This window comes from Vespa crabro, chromosome 1, assembly GCF_910589235.1.
Source record: "Vespa crabro chromosome 1, iyVesCrab1.2, whole genome shotgun sequence".
NCBI classification, from domain to species: Eukaryota; Metazoa; Arthropoda; class Insecta; order Hymenoptera; family Vespidae; genus Vespa; species Vespa crabro.
The window spans coordinates 21,342,558-21,357,557 of NC_060955.1; the positions used below are offsets into that span (position 1 = coordinate 21,342,558).

General features: G+C 32.8%; 1 protein-coding gene across 1 annotated transcript in view; it reads left to right on the forward strand.

The window, feature by feature from the left end:
- LOC124428247 (sonic hedgehog protein A) overlaps positions 1–13,974 on the forward strand; it is a 58,483-nt gene extending 44,509 nt beyond the window's left edge. Inside the window, exons 2-3 of the mRNA XM_046972139.1 lie at positions 10,026–10,287; positions 13,008–13,974. Coding sequence (XP_046828095.1) covers positions 10,026–10,287; positions 13,008–13,783 — 1,038 coding nt within the window. The 3' untranslated portion in view covers positions 13,784–13,974. The remainder of the gene's footprint in view (positions 1–10,025; positions 10,288–13,007) is intronic.
- Positions 13,975–15,000: the final 1,026 nt, after the last annotated feature.

Below are 15,000 nucleotides of genomic sequence, written 5' to 3' on the forward strand. Positions count from 1 at the left end.
CACTCGAAGCCGTATACTTATCGTGAGTCTGAGCAATCGTCCGTTTCGAGTTCGGTAGGTACGAAAGAGATAAAAGAGAAAAAAAAAAAAAAAAAAGAAAAAGAAAAAAAAATTTTTAAATGAAGAAAAGGAGGATGGAAGAAGTGAAAAAAAAGAAAAAGAGAAACAAAGAAAGAAAGAAAGAAAAAAAGAAAAAAAGAAAAAGAGAGAATAATAATAATAATAATAATAATAAAAATTAGAGAGAAAAGATAAAAAGTAATAAGAAAATAGACAAAAAGAGATAATAATAATGGGACAAAGGAGAAAAGGAAAAAGAAAAATAGAAAAAAGAAAAAAAAAAAAAGGAAAGAAAAAGGAAAAGAAAAAGAGGAAAGAAAAAGAAAGAAAAACGAAAGATGAACGAAGTAGACGCATAAAAACAATAAAGAGGATGAGGAGGCGAGGATGTCTCTCATCGAGATGCAGGATGATACTGAAGAAAATTAGCAATGATGAAAACGACGACAGCAAGTACAGAAGAACCGATCCTCTTTTCGTCTTATAGTCTTTCTTCCTTTATAGAGAAAGAGGAGGAGGTGAAGGAGGAGGAGGAAGAGGAGAAGTCGGCACGCGGCTCGAAAGTGTCAGTGTAATGTACCGTAACGATATCGGACTCGGCGTTTCGATAAAATGAACTTCAAGAGAAACGAGATACTAAGTAAGAAAGAGAAAGAGATAGAGAAACAGAAAAAGAGAGAGAGAGAGAGAGAGAGAGAGAGTAAAGGAAGATAATAAGGAAGAAGAAGAAGCGACGAGGCGTGTGCTGATCGCCTTCATCGCTCTGAAGAGGGTAAAAAAGATAGAAAAAGACAGAATGAGAAAAACTAAAAGATTGACAGAGAGATAGAGAGAGAGAGAGAGAGAGAGATGATGATGATGATGATGATGATAATGATTATGAAGATTATGATGATGATAATGATAATGATAATGATCAGACTTTCGGAATCAATACCAATGAGTAATAATTCTGTCGGTGATGTGCCATGGACTCAAAACAACATACTTTTTTACTATCTATTTATCTATCTATCCATTTATCTATGATATCAATCTCTCTCTCTCTCTCTCTCTCTCTCTCTCTCTCTCTTTTTCTATGTCTAAATTCTTTTTCATCTTGCTCCATAAAGTCTCGTTGGTGTTTCTTATTCGCGCCTAGTTAATCCGTTCGAACAGACAAAAGGTATTCTCGGTTAGTCGATTTCGATCATTCTTTTCGTCTTGATCCATCTCTCTCTCTCTCTCTCTCTGTATCACATCATCTATCTCTTTCGTTTCTGTAAATCTAGCCAGGTATAAATGTAGGTCATAATAAGGATGTAACCCGAGTATCTTCCGAAGAGACGAGACGCATCATCGAAAATAGGTTCATCTTCAAAGAATAGGCATTTTCATTTTCTTTCTCGTCCCATGAGAGTTACATCGTTCGTCCATGGGATTCATCGATCTTCCCCATTGGATCGTCAAACTCTTTCAAATATATTTCCGTTGGAACGAGTTTATCCTTTTCTTTTTTTTTTTGTTTTTTTCATTTATTTATTTATTTATTTATCTTTTCTTTCTTTTTATTTTCCTTCTTTTTTTTCTCTCAATCAAAGATCGCGTAAAATTTCGATGCATGCAAAGAAGAAAAAGAAGAAGAAGAAGTAGAAGAAGAAGAAGAAAATTTGCTTGCCAGCTTTTTATCTCGTATCGTATTAAATTCTTTAGTAGAATTAACGCGCTTAGGCACGTCTCTTAGTATGTTAAAGTACGGGAGGAAAAGAAATATATGGAAATGAGGATGAGAGAAGAAGCGTGAGATAGGTCATCCCCATGGACCGGGATCGCTCTTCAGTTCCATGGCCCGGGACCTTCTAGAGAGCTCGACAAACACTCGATGCATCTTCTCGTACACGAATCTTTCTCAAAACACGGACCCTCATTGTTGTCGTGTCATCTCTCCCTTTGGTGAGGCCATTGTCCTTGAATGTGTACTACTACGCGTGTATGAGTGTCAGATCGATGGAGGGATGGGGGAGTGTATTTAATACCGTTGATCATTCCTTTATTGGAAAAGTTAATTTTCTTATATTAACGTTATCAATGACGTTCCGATAATAATAATAAAAATAAAAAGAAGAAAAAGAGAGAGTCAGAGAGAGAAAGAGAGAGAGAGAGAGAGAGAGAGAGAGAACGATTAAATAGATAATCACCATTAAGTGTTTCGATTAATTGTTATTCGATTATTATCGTTATCATCGTATATAATTCTTATTGTTTTGTAAATAATCAAGTATCGTTCATTTTCACAAAGCTCATAATCAATGTCGATTATGTCGAATTGACCTTTTTTTTTCGAACTTCTTTCGTTTAAGATTTATCGAATCGATTAAAAAAAAAAAAAGGAAAATTTGTTTTGCGATCAAGAGCAATGTTTCATTGGGAGCCCTCATTAATATTTTAATAACGTTAATATCACAGATAAAATTATATTATTGCGGTTGTTGTTGTTGTTCTTGAAAACTTAATTTTTTTCTACACTCAACATCTATCGTCAATATTCTTATTAATATTGTTTCATCGAATTGAACGATGTATCAAAACGAAGGTGATTCACATAGAGCAAAGGGTTGAAAGAATTAAAGAATTTCGTGATGATTTAACGTATACATACATATGTGTGTGTGTGTGTGTGTGTGTGTGTGTGTGTGTTGTGTGTAGGTGTAAGAGGATCGTTTCTTGGTGAGCCGGAAGTGACTTCCAGGAAGATCAGCTGACGCCAGAACGATTTCTTTCGGTATACACGGTGAATGGAATATCGAGATCGTCACTCCGACGAAAAAGATAAAGAGAAAGAGAGATAGAGAGAGAGAGAGATAGAGAGAGACAGACAAATAAAGAGAGAGATAGAGAGATAGAGGGAGATAGAGATAGAGATAGAGATAGAGATAGAGATAGAGAGAGAGAGAGAGAGAGAGAGAGAGATAGAGAGAAAGAGAAAGAGAAGGAACTTGTTCTTTTTCAATTCCCGAATGTGGTTTACGTGAGAAGGAGAAGAAGAGGGGAAAGGGGAAAGAGGATGAAGGAAAAGTAGAGAGGGAAAAAAGAGAGAGAGAGAGAAAGAAAGAGCGTTGAAACAAGAAGAATGAAATAAAAGGTTGGCCTGGCAGCGAAGGTAAAGCTGACCAAGGTAGGAGAAGAAGAAGGTGGAGGAGAAGGAGGAAGAAGAGGAGGAGGAGGAGGAGGAGGAGGAGGAGGAGGAAGAGGAGGAGGAGGACTTGAGAAGAAACCGGCGGGGGCGGGGCTCCATCTTCGGATGCTGGGATGGAGCCCAGTCCTGTTTCACCATCTTCCTTCACATCAGGACCCAACCCCCTTCTTCAGTCTAGAAGGTGGCTCATCTTCTCTGTACTTCTATCTTCTCCCTCTCTCTCTCTCTCTCTCTCTCTCTCTATCTATCTTTTTCCTTTTCTTCCTTTCTCTTAATTCTTCTTTTCTCTTCTCGTTCTACTCATCTTGACCTCTTAACCCTGCCCCGACGTATTTAACTTTTCATCTCATGCGAAAGATCTCTTCTCTCCTCCTTTGTTCGCGTCTTCTTAAAGTAGATTTTCAATAAATTTATAATTCGTCTTCGAATTCACGAGAGAGAGAGAGAGAGAGAGAGAGAGAGAGAGAGAGAGAGAAGATAATAATACAAAATTATTAAATTGGTTAATAAATAATGTAAACAATTTCAATATTTTGTATATAATTAATTAACATTTTGTTTTTTTTCTCGATACTTTTTATTGACGATTGAAACAATCGATTGATATACTATTTAATATATATATATATATATATATATATATATATATATATATATATATATATATATATATATATGTATATTTTTTTCTCTTTTTTTTCAAATTTCTTCTTGACAATATTAATAATATTTACTAATTCAATATTATAATGTTACTATTGTATATTACTTAATATAATATTTATATTTATTATTTTTTAATTGAAAATTTCTATATCACTTATTGATCAATTGAATATTATATATTAATCGGTATAATATCTAAATACATAAGCCGTATAATTTATTTCAAATTCTAATATTATCCATTGGTCAAGGAAATATTATATTATAGGTTATAATAAATTTTCGATATTTATTATTAAAACTTTCAATATATTACTTATTAATCAAATTTCAATATTACAAATTACTATTCATCATTTTCCTTATAATATATTTTTGAATATATTCTAATATTGCTAATATTGATATTTTATAATAAAAATGTCGATATTAATTATAAACCAAACCGATATTATTATTACTATTGTAACTATATTTATATAAAAGACTGAGAGAGAGAGAGAGAAATTATTTATCTTAAAATATAAATTATTATTTATCTCTGAATAACTGATAAGAAGTATTATATTAATAAATGATAACAAGTATTGATGTTTGAATGCACGAAGAAATTGAAAAAGAGAGAAAGGCAGAGAAAAAAATAAAGAGAGAGAGAGAGAGAGAGAGAGAGAGAAAGAAAAATTATATATCTCAAAATATAAATTATTATTTATCTCTGAATAATTATTTATCTCTAAATAACTGATAAGAAGTATTATAATATTTCAATAAATAATAACAAGTATTGATGTTTGAATGGACGAAGAAATTGAAAAAGAGAGAAAGGCAGAGCAAAAAAAGAGAAAGAGAAAGAGAGAGAGAGAGAGAAAGAGAGAGAGATCATTGATCGAGTGGTTGAATCGAGAAGACGCGACAATTAACAGCCGTTTACCGAGCGCGATAAGATATGTAAACGAGGTGTAAGTGATAGACGATCGGTAATTAGGAGGTATCGCGCGAGGTACGATGGAGAGGAGATAGCACGTATGTTGCATGTACAAGATGGTTGTGAGGAGGAGGTGAAGTAGAAGGAGGTGAAAGAGGAGGAGGTAGAGGAGGAGGAGGAGGAGGTGGAGGAGAAGGAGGAGAAGGCATCATATACGCGACGAGTACATCACTCACCGGAACTGGTTTCCTCTTTTCGTCTTTCATAAACGCCTCGAGCAGCGTGGTAGCGCCATTATAAACGATAACGAGCGACCACTACCGACGGTTCTTCTCGATATAATTTTCTTTTTTTTCTTTTTTTTTTTTTTGTTTTCTTTTTTTCTGTTTTTTCCTTCTTTTTTCCTCTTTTTCTTTTTTCTTTTTTTTTTTTTCATTGAAAATTAAAATGAAAAGGAAGGAAGGTAAAGAAAGGAAAAAAGAAAAGAAAAAAGATAAAGAGAGAGAGAGAGGGGGGTGAGGGGAGAGAGGGAGAGGGGGAGAGAGAAAAGAAATGTGTATGAGAATGGAATACAAAGAGGACGATGTAAGAAGTACGAAACTCTTAAACGTCCTCTCATGGGGCTCCATTTAATGTTGAAATTAAATGAATTTTTTCAAACGAAAAAATGTATTCCGTACAAATCGTGACGTACGAAATATTGACGAGATAATTGTGAATATCTATATCTTATGATCTTAAATCATAAATTATATGTATATATATATATATATAAAATAAAAAAAAGATTATTATTATTATTATTATTTAATTTATATTATTATTAATAAGATTATTGTTATTGCAATTATTGATACATATAAAAAGTTTTTCGATAATTTTGTCATATGTTGTTTTTTTTTTTATTTTTTTTTTTTTTTTTTTTTTATTACAGTACATATTACGTTTTCATTCATTGACTGTTACTATCTTCATTATACTTTTTATGATACTTAAAATACGCATATGTCCGTGTACATGAATATATGTCTAACGTATTGAGATTAAAAGAAATTTTTAATTCCTATGAACTATGACGAATATCATAATCGACATTAATAAATTACGGTAATACTTTTATTAATTACAATTGTTTATTGAATTTACAAAGTATATGTATGCTTATACATATGCATTAATATTTTTAGGATTGAGAATATTTTGAATTGCGATATCTTTAATAAAAATGATAATTGGTAATAATATAATAATTTCTTTTACAATTACTTCCTTTTCTTTTTTTTTTTTTTTTTTTAAATGTATCTTATTTATTGCTATTCTTTTTCTTCTTCTTCTTCTTCTTATTATTATTATTATTATTATTATCACCACCCCCATGTCTCTCTCGTTTTCTTTTCTCATTCTCTAATGGATTACGAGCTAGGCCATTTTTCACTCAGAATGGATTTTCATAAGGTCCCGACATTCTCTCTCTCTCTCTCTCTCTCTGTCTCTCTCTCTTTCGAGAGAAAAGAGAAGGCTCCATGTCTCTCGACTCCGCCAAAATGTTTGTAAATAGATGTAAAGTCTGGGAGGGGCCGAGAGTGCAACCCGCTGCGCGAACAAGGCACCCCATCGTGCACCACAGCCGGTATATCTCTCTGGCCCTTCACCATTCTTTCCTCTCTTTATACCGCGTCCTCTTTCGGCCCTTTTATACCTTCTCTCTCTCTCTCTCTCTCTCTCTCTCTCTCTCTCTCTCTCTCTCTCTCTATCTCGTTCTTCGTTTCTTCTTCGTCGACTTTCTTCTTCTTCCTCCTCCTTCTCCTCATTCCTCTCTTCTTTCGATCCACCTTATCGTATTCTCCTCTTTCCATCGTCCTACCATTCGTTCCCACCATCGCATCAAAATGTACGATGTGATTTCGCACGAGCTCACTCCTTACGTCATTTCCTTTAAATCAAAATCTTGAAAACTTTAACGCGATTACGTGTCTCATGTGACTTTACGTTATTACGTTTCTACAAAAAAAAAAAAAGAAAAGAAAAGAAAAATAAACATTCGAAATATTTAATCCTTTATAAACGTCATGCATCCTTCAAATCATACAATTATATATATATATATATATATATATATATATATATATATATATATATATATATATATATATATATCTTTTATCTAATTTTATATACTCTCGTTTTTGACAAACATTTAAACTTTTTATCATTTTATATAATTTTGAAGTCGCATACTTATATGCATATCTCTTTCTCTCTCTCTCTCTCTCTCTCTCTTTGAAAAAGAAAAAAGAAAAAAAAGTATAAACTCCGACAATGTTATTCATGATTGACCCTGTACATAATATAAAAAGAAATTCTCAAATTGAATTTGATTTTGTCCCTACCGATCAAATTGCAAGAGAATTTGAACTAAGGGCTCGGGAAAAGGGGTGAGTGTAGAAACAGAAAGAAGACAGACAGAGAAGGAGAGAGAACGAGAGAGAGAGAGAGAGAGAGAGAAAAAAAGTAGGAAGGAAAAAAGGAAAGAAAGAGGAGGGGATAGAGAGAGAGAGAGAGAGAGAGAGAGAGAATGAAAGAGAGACAGAGAGGGAAAGAAAAAGAGGTAGAGAAAGAGGGAGGAGGAAGAAACTGGTCGCTACTTCGCGATACAATGCAGGAAAGACCCGTTCGATATCGCGAACGAGATGGGGTTGACAATGTCCACGAATTTGCGGCTCCACGCCGGCAATTAGCTTCTATTGACTGCGTCGAGAAAGAAAAGGGGGACCGGTCGCGGCAACCTTTCCATTTTCGAATCCTCACTGGTGAAAATCCAAAGTGTCTGTTAAGAAGTAAGCAAAGCCCTTCTTACTTACATGTACTTACATATATATATATATACGAACGTATGTACGTATGTATATATATATATATATATATATGTGTCTGTATGTATATGTGTGTGTGTGTGCATGCGAGTGCATAAAAATCGCACGCCTATCGGCTGTCGGATGAATTTCGATCAAGCTTAACGTGAAAGAAACCACTCGGTCTGAAAATACGAGAAGAAATTCACTGAACGTATCGTTATAGTATTTACGTTTACAGACATTTAATGAAATAGAAAAGAACATTTAAAAAGTCTTTAGAATCTGACAAAAGAGAACCTCTCGTTCGTTCATTCGTTCGACGCGTTCATTCGTTTCTGTTCAATGTAAACCATCTTTTTACATATACATACATTAAAGCCAATGGATAATCTTATGGTTTCCCTTCTAACACCTTCATATATATATATATATATACTTACGTTTTCCTTCTTTGGGATTCTTTATAATCTTCACGTTTTTATAATATCCTGTCCTGTTCGTCCATTCGAAACTATGGATTTTTTTTCTCTTGAGAATATTTTCGTCCAATGGAAAAACTTGGCTTCTATCCTTTGTTATTATTTTCTTTATCCTCTCTACGTTTATCATTATTCTTCTAAAAATAAATTCAATTCTAACAATAATCTATCGTCAATTAATGATCGAGTATAAACGATCGAATTTACGATATGGAGGAATGAGAATTCGTATGTTTTTTTCTTTTTTTTTTTTTCCGATGAACGAAAGAAAAAGAAAAAGAAAAAGAAAGGAAAAGAAAAGAAAAGAAAAAAGAAAAGGAAAGGAAGGAAGAAGGAAAGAAATAAAAGAAGGAGAAAGAGAGAGAAGGAAAAATATAGAAATGAGAAAATAAGAAGCCGCTTTTCCTTCTTAAAAAAAGGTATAGAAGTTAAAGAGCAGGTAGAAGTCAAAATTTTCTTCGAGTTTCTTTCCTTAAGAGCTTACGAGAAGCAAGAGGATCGGCGTGACCGAATAATCCTCAACACGACGGCCGTATTTATACTCCTGTTTGCCCCTTGATTCGCTATGGGGCTCGGTAGGTCCTTAAAGTCCCTTTGAGAAATCCCGTTCCGTTCTCGTGTCCGGTCAAAACATGCATTCGTTTTCCGCGTCTTGACTCTCGCAGGACCCTTTTTCTTCTTCTTATTCTTTATCATTATCTTCGTATCGCCTTTCCAATTATTTCGACCTGACACACAATTCAAATTGTATTCGCGGTATATATATATATATATATATATATATATATATATATATATGTCCTTTTTTCCGTGTGTAACCACGTTAAATATTCGAACGTCATTATTCCACGAACTTTTTTCCTCCATTTCTGCATTGCCCAAAGAAAAATCGTATTAAGCGGAACTTTTTTTAACGACAATAACGACAATAATAACAAACCAAAAAAAAAAAAAAAGGAAGAAAGAAAAAAATCGACGAAAAAGGAATAGTATGGTTAACGTATGTACAAAGGACATAGAGAAAAGTTATTTTTGCGAGAATAGACTTCTTTTCGATCTTTTTCAAAAGGATTCGAAATAACTGATTTTCCATGGTCTATCCCTTTTTTTTTCTTTTTCTTTTTTTTTTTTTTTTGAAAACTTAAGTTACGTTACTATGATTTATATTCATTGATGTGTATATTCGAATGTATACTGTATACTTATATGTATATATAAATATATATACATGTGTGTGTGTCTGTGTTTATAATATTAACATTATATAAATATTAAGTATTTACATATTTTTGATATAATAAAAATCGAGTATATATAGTACTATATTAGATTTCTTTTCTATTAAATTTTGTATTTATTATTTATTACTATATATATATAAATAAGATAAAATAAAAATATAAATTAAATATAATATCTAATAATGACGATGTTATTTAAATATTGTCTATTCTTTTGTTTTTTCTAATTTTCCACTTCGAATATCTAAGAAATTCAAGTAAAAACAAATAAAAACAAATCTGAAGAAGGAGAAAAAAGAAAAAAAATTGTAAGGCAAATTATCGTCGGACAAATTGTTTCTTGAAAAATTAATAAAAGTATTCTTTAATAATTCTTAATAATTTAATCCTCTTAAATGTAACGTTGTCGTCAAACGAGATCATTTGAAAAGGATAATCGAAAAGAAATTTTCCAACACTTTTTTTGAAATTATTCGAAATAAAAAGGAAAAAAGGGAAAACAAAAAAAAAAAGAAAGAATGAGAGAGGACAAAAAAAAAAGAGAAAATAGAAAAAGAAGAAACACTCTACGATTTAATCTAAATTTCATTAGCAACGTTTAATCAAATATTTTCAATGTTACAGAGGTGCAAGGAGAAATTGAACACCCTAGCAATCTCGGTAATGAACCAATGGCCCGGAGTGAAGCTGAGAGTAACAGAGGGCTGGGACGAGGAGGGAAAACATGCAACCGATTCTCTTCATTACGAAGGACGAGCCGTTGACGTGACGACGAGTGATCGCGATCGATCGAAGTACGGAATGTTGGCGAGACTCGCAGTCGAAGCTGGTTTTGATTGGGTTTATTACGAGTCCAGATCCCATATACATTGTTCCGTTAAATCTGGTTGGTATTTCATTTGACAAAAGAATTTTTTCATGCGCTTAAAAGAAGAACACACGTACATCACGATGTACTCGGTTAAGAGGATCCTCGAACGCCATTTTGTATTTTTTCTTTTTTTTTTTCTTTTTGTTTTTTTTTTCTTTTTTTTTTTTCTTTTTTTCTTTTCTTTTTTTCCTAAAGAGACGATCGAAATGTCAAATTATCTTTTAATAAAACGATGACAATTAAAATCACGTTATGAAAGATTTTAAAAAGAGAAAAATTTCATTTAGAGAATTATTTTTGCTTTAATGTAACATATATATATATATATATTTTTTTTTTTTTATAAAAGGTTTGAAATTATTTTCTTAATATACGGTACGGTCAAATTTGCTTTTAAAAAACGATGAGAATTAAAATTTCGTTAAATAATTTCAAAAAAATAGAGAGAAATTTATATATATATATATATATATATATATATATATATATTAATTATTATTTGCTTATTTATTTTTATATATAAATTATACAAATTATTTTGTTAATATACGGTCAAATTTTTTTTTAAAAAACGATGAGAATTAAAATTTCGTTAAAAAATTTCAAGAAAATAGAGGGAAATCTATATATATATATATATATATATATATATATATATATATATTTATCATTATTTGTTTATTTATTTATATATACATATACATTATTATTCGTTACTTTATTATTTACTTAAATTATTACTTGCGAATATACAGGAAGCGCCGCTATTCGTCAGAAATACGAAACATTTTCTTTCTTATCGACTTGCACGGGTATTGCAGAGTTTGATCGTGACACGGCAAAATGATTTTACTTTTCATCCAGATCCCATTTTATTACATCCCTTAAGGATTAAATATCTTATGCATTATCATATACGATAATTAACTTTTTTTTAAAAAACAAAAAAAAAAGTACAAAAGAAAAAAACAAAAGAAGGAAACAAATAAATAAATAAATAAATAAATAAATTTTCTTTCCCCATCCTTCCCCCAATTTCTCGTTTTGTTAAACGACCGTACGATTGATTTTTTTATTTGACATTTTAATTGACGAAAAAGAAAATTTTGATAGATCTTTTATATGTTCCTGCCAAAGATTTGAACGATCGATTCTCATTTCTCCCTTTCTCTCTCTCTCTCTCTCTCTTTTTCTCTTTTCTTCGGCCAATAATGCTCAAGTCGTTCGTGTCACACGTAAAAGTTTCGTATTACGAAATAAATACCGATAAATCGGGCACCGTGCCTGTCCATTCGAATTAAAAGATCGAGCGTAAAAGTAGGCGCGAAATCGATACCGGTCGATGGATCGCGTCCTCGAGGGTCGCTTGAGAAAGACAGAGGGAAAGAGAAAGAGGGAGGAAAAGAGAGAGAGAATGAAAGAAAGGTAAAAAAAAAAGGAAGGAAGGTGGCAGGTTCGAAACGTGACATATTTTCTGAACTGGGCTCTCTCCTCCCCACCTTTTTTGTTTTAACGCATACATATATATGTTATATATATATACATATATATATATACATATACAAATTTTTTTCTTCACCATGATCGAAGGACAAGATCGATACTATTGAGATCGATATCGATTCACCTTTATTAGCATGACTCGAAGATAGAAAAAAAAAAGAAAATCCTCGATTTTCTGATCTGTCGGAGATCTTCTTCCTTTTCTTTTTTTTTGTTCCTTTTTCTTTCTCCCTCTCCCTCTCTCTCTCTCTCTCTCTCGTCGTCTTTAAATTTCCTATATATAATTTTCGACGTTCTTTTTCTGTTTCCCTTTTCTTATTCTTTTTCTTTCTTCCGTATAGATCCGATTCTCCGATTGGAATTCGTTAGAAGATATCGATTTTCGTAACGTAGGGTGGGGAGATTACGAGAGATTTCCCACGGTAACAACCGGTCTAAGGATGTTGCTTGTTATGCTCGTACGCGTCACCGACCTTCCTGATCGGTATTCCAGGTCCAACGTGTACGATGGATCCGATTACCTCCTTCGAAAAATCGATCCTACGTAGATAAAGACTTAAAGCCCCGCGAGATCGCGGTTAATCGAGGCACAAGTCCGCGCGAAAAAAAAAATGTGCCAACGTCCGAGAATGAACCGAGACCGATCCACTCTTTTCGGATCAATTTTCTTTCTGTTTTTTTTTTCTCCTTCTTTCTTTTTTCTTTTTTTCTTTTTTTTTTTTTTTTTTTTTAAGTAAGAATTACTCAAGATTCTCCGACAGAAGAGAATACGCGGATCAACGAATATGAGATTTAGTTCGAAGACAAAGTACAAAGTTTCGTAATCAAAGTTCGAAGTAAAAATGCAAAGTACATCGTGTACGGCAAATAATATTAAACGTATTGTCGATTGAATGAATATTAAAAAATTTTTAATCTCTATTTAAATTCTTATCAACAATCGAGAAAAGATATTCCTTCGAGATCGTCCAATTGCGAGATCAAAATTTAAAATAGTCTTTATTTTAAATAACAAATTTAAATAGTCTTTATTTCGATCCCTTTCGTATAAATACGATCAAAAAGAGAGAGAGAGAGAGAGAGAGAGAGAGGGAAAAAAAAGAATAAACCCGCAGAGAACAAAAACGAAAAGAAAAAAAAAAAAAGAAATGGAAAAGAAATTGAATTTATAAGGACCATGGTCAGATCTTTTTTTACTCTTCTTTTGTTTTCTTTTTTCTTTTTTTTTATAGAATCATCATCAGCAGGCAAGTCGGGTGGCTGTTTCCCTGGGAAAAGTTATGTCAGAACGGAGAACGGTCGACGGAAGAGGGTGGACGAGATCGAATTAGGCGAACGCATAGCTGCCATGAATTCTCAGGGCGAATTGATCTACAGCGAGGTGATAGCTTTCTTGGATAGGTCGCCAACTGAGAGACGGCAATTTGTTAGACTTATTACGGAATCTGGACGAGTGTTGACCTTGACCCCAGCACATTTGGTACCGATTAAGGATAAATCGACGATATTTGCTGCGAGGGTACGAATAGGGGATAAAATTCTTGTGGCCGAGAAGAAAGAGGATCCTACGTTTTCCATAATGGAGAATATATTGAACAATGAAGTGTATTCGCGTGATCAACGTCTTCGTTGGGATCGAGTGATCGAAACGAGATTGATCCTTGAGAAGGGTGTTTTCGCGCCGCTTACAATGGAAGGAACATTATTGATCGACGACGTCATAGCATCTTGTTATGCCGTAATTGATAGTCAAACTTTGGCACATTATTCCTTTTATCCTTTGCGAATTTGGAAGAATTTAGAATCGTTCTTCGTTCGAAGATCATATTCGTTTAAAGATACGATCGACGTAGATCGGCCAGATATCAGGCAAGAAAGGACTAATAACGAGACAATGAATACCGATCTTAATGTAAACGATAAGAAGTACAACGGAGTACATTGGTACGCATCGTTTCTATATAATTTTGCCTCTTCTTTTTTACCACGTAACATGCTTTACAATTAATTATGACAATTGTTTAACATGCCGAAGGATAGAAGAGGAAAAACAAATAAAAGGTTGCCCCTTTTTTCTCTTATAAGATTGTTAATCCTTTGATTGAAATCAACAATACTTTGCTTTATTATCTCTCTCCTCTCGTGTGTTCTTCCAAGGACACGCTTTTATCTAATCTCTCTCTCACTTTCTCTCTCTCTCTCTCTCTCTCTCTCTCCGTTTCTCTCTCTATATATATATAGATAGATAGAGAAAAGGAGAGAGAGAGAGAGAGAGAGAGAGAGAGAGAGAGAGAGAGATAGGAGAGAGAGAGAGAGAGAGAGAGAGAGAAAGACTATGTCTTTTATCTTGTTGGATAGTGTTTGAATTGGACAGTGATATTTCTATCCGGTTTAACGAGAGTGACGTAAAGTATATTAAACTTTTAGAAAAATAATAAAAAGAACGCGAAAGCTTTAGAAAGATATCAAAGCTTTTTCATCGTCTAACGTTCTAATGTATGTGTATGTATCATACGAGTATATAATATAAATATCGTTCCGTGCTATTCCATTTAAGCGAGTATACATAAAAGTGTATGCGTCTATGTGTGTTATGTGAATGAATGAATGTATGAATGAACGAGTTGATTTATGTATATATATGTGTATAACGTTTACGAATGTGTATATGTAAAACGAAAGAAGATGATTAGGAAAAATATGAAGGAGAGGATGAAAAGGACGAAGAAAGGAACGACACTTTTTTTTTTCTTTTTCTTTTTTTTTCTTTCCTTTTCTTCTTTTTTTCTTTTTTTCTTTTTTTTTTTTTTTTTTTTTTTTTAATGTCGAGACGATTTTTTTTCCTTATTTTCTTCGAGATTTTGTTCCTTTTCCTCATTTCTCGTGGTATGGCCTTTCGCGTATGTGTGTGCTCATTCGTGCGCGACTCATATCTATGAGGAAGCAAGGAAATAAAAGGAAAAAAGGAAAAAGAAAAAAAAAGAAAAAAAAGAAATGAGAAAATAAAAAAAAAGATACAATAACAATGAAAAATCCTGAAACAACGGAGGATATCGTTATACATATACACACGCATACAAACACACATAAATATATACATAGATACATGTGCATATTTACGGAATGGAACGTGTAAATTAAAAACACGTTATATCGCGGCGTTGTTCTAGCGCACGTATTGCTGGTGCTTCGTCAAAAAGAGATGCGGATCGCGTGAGCTTTATT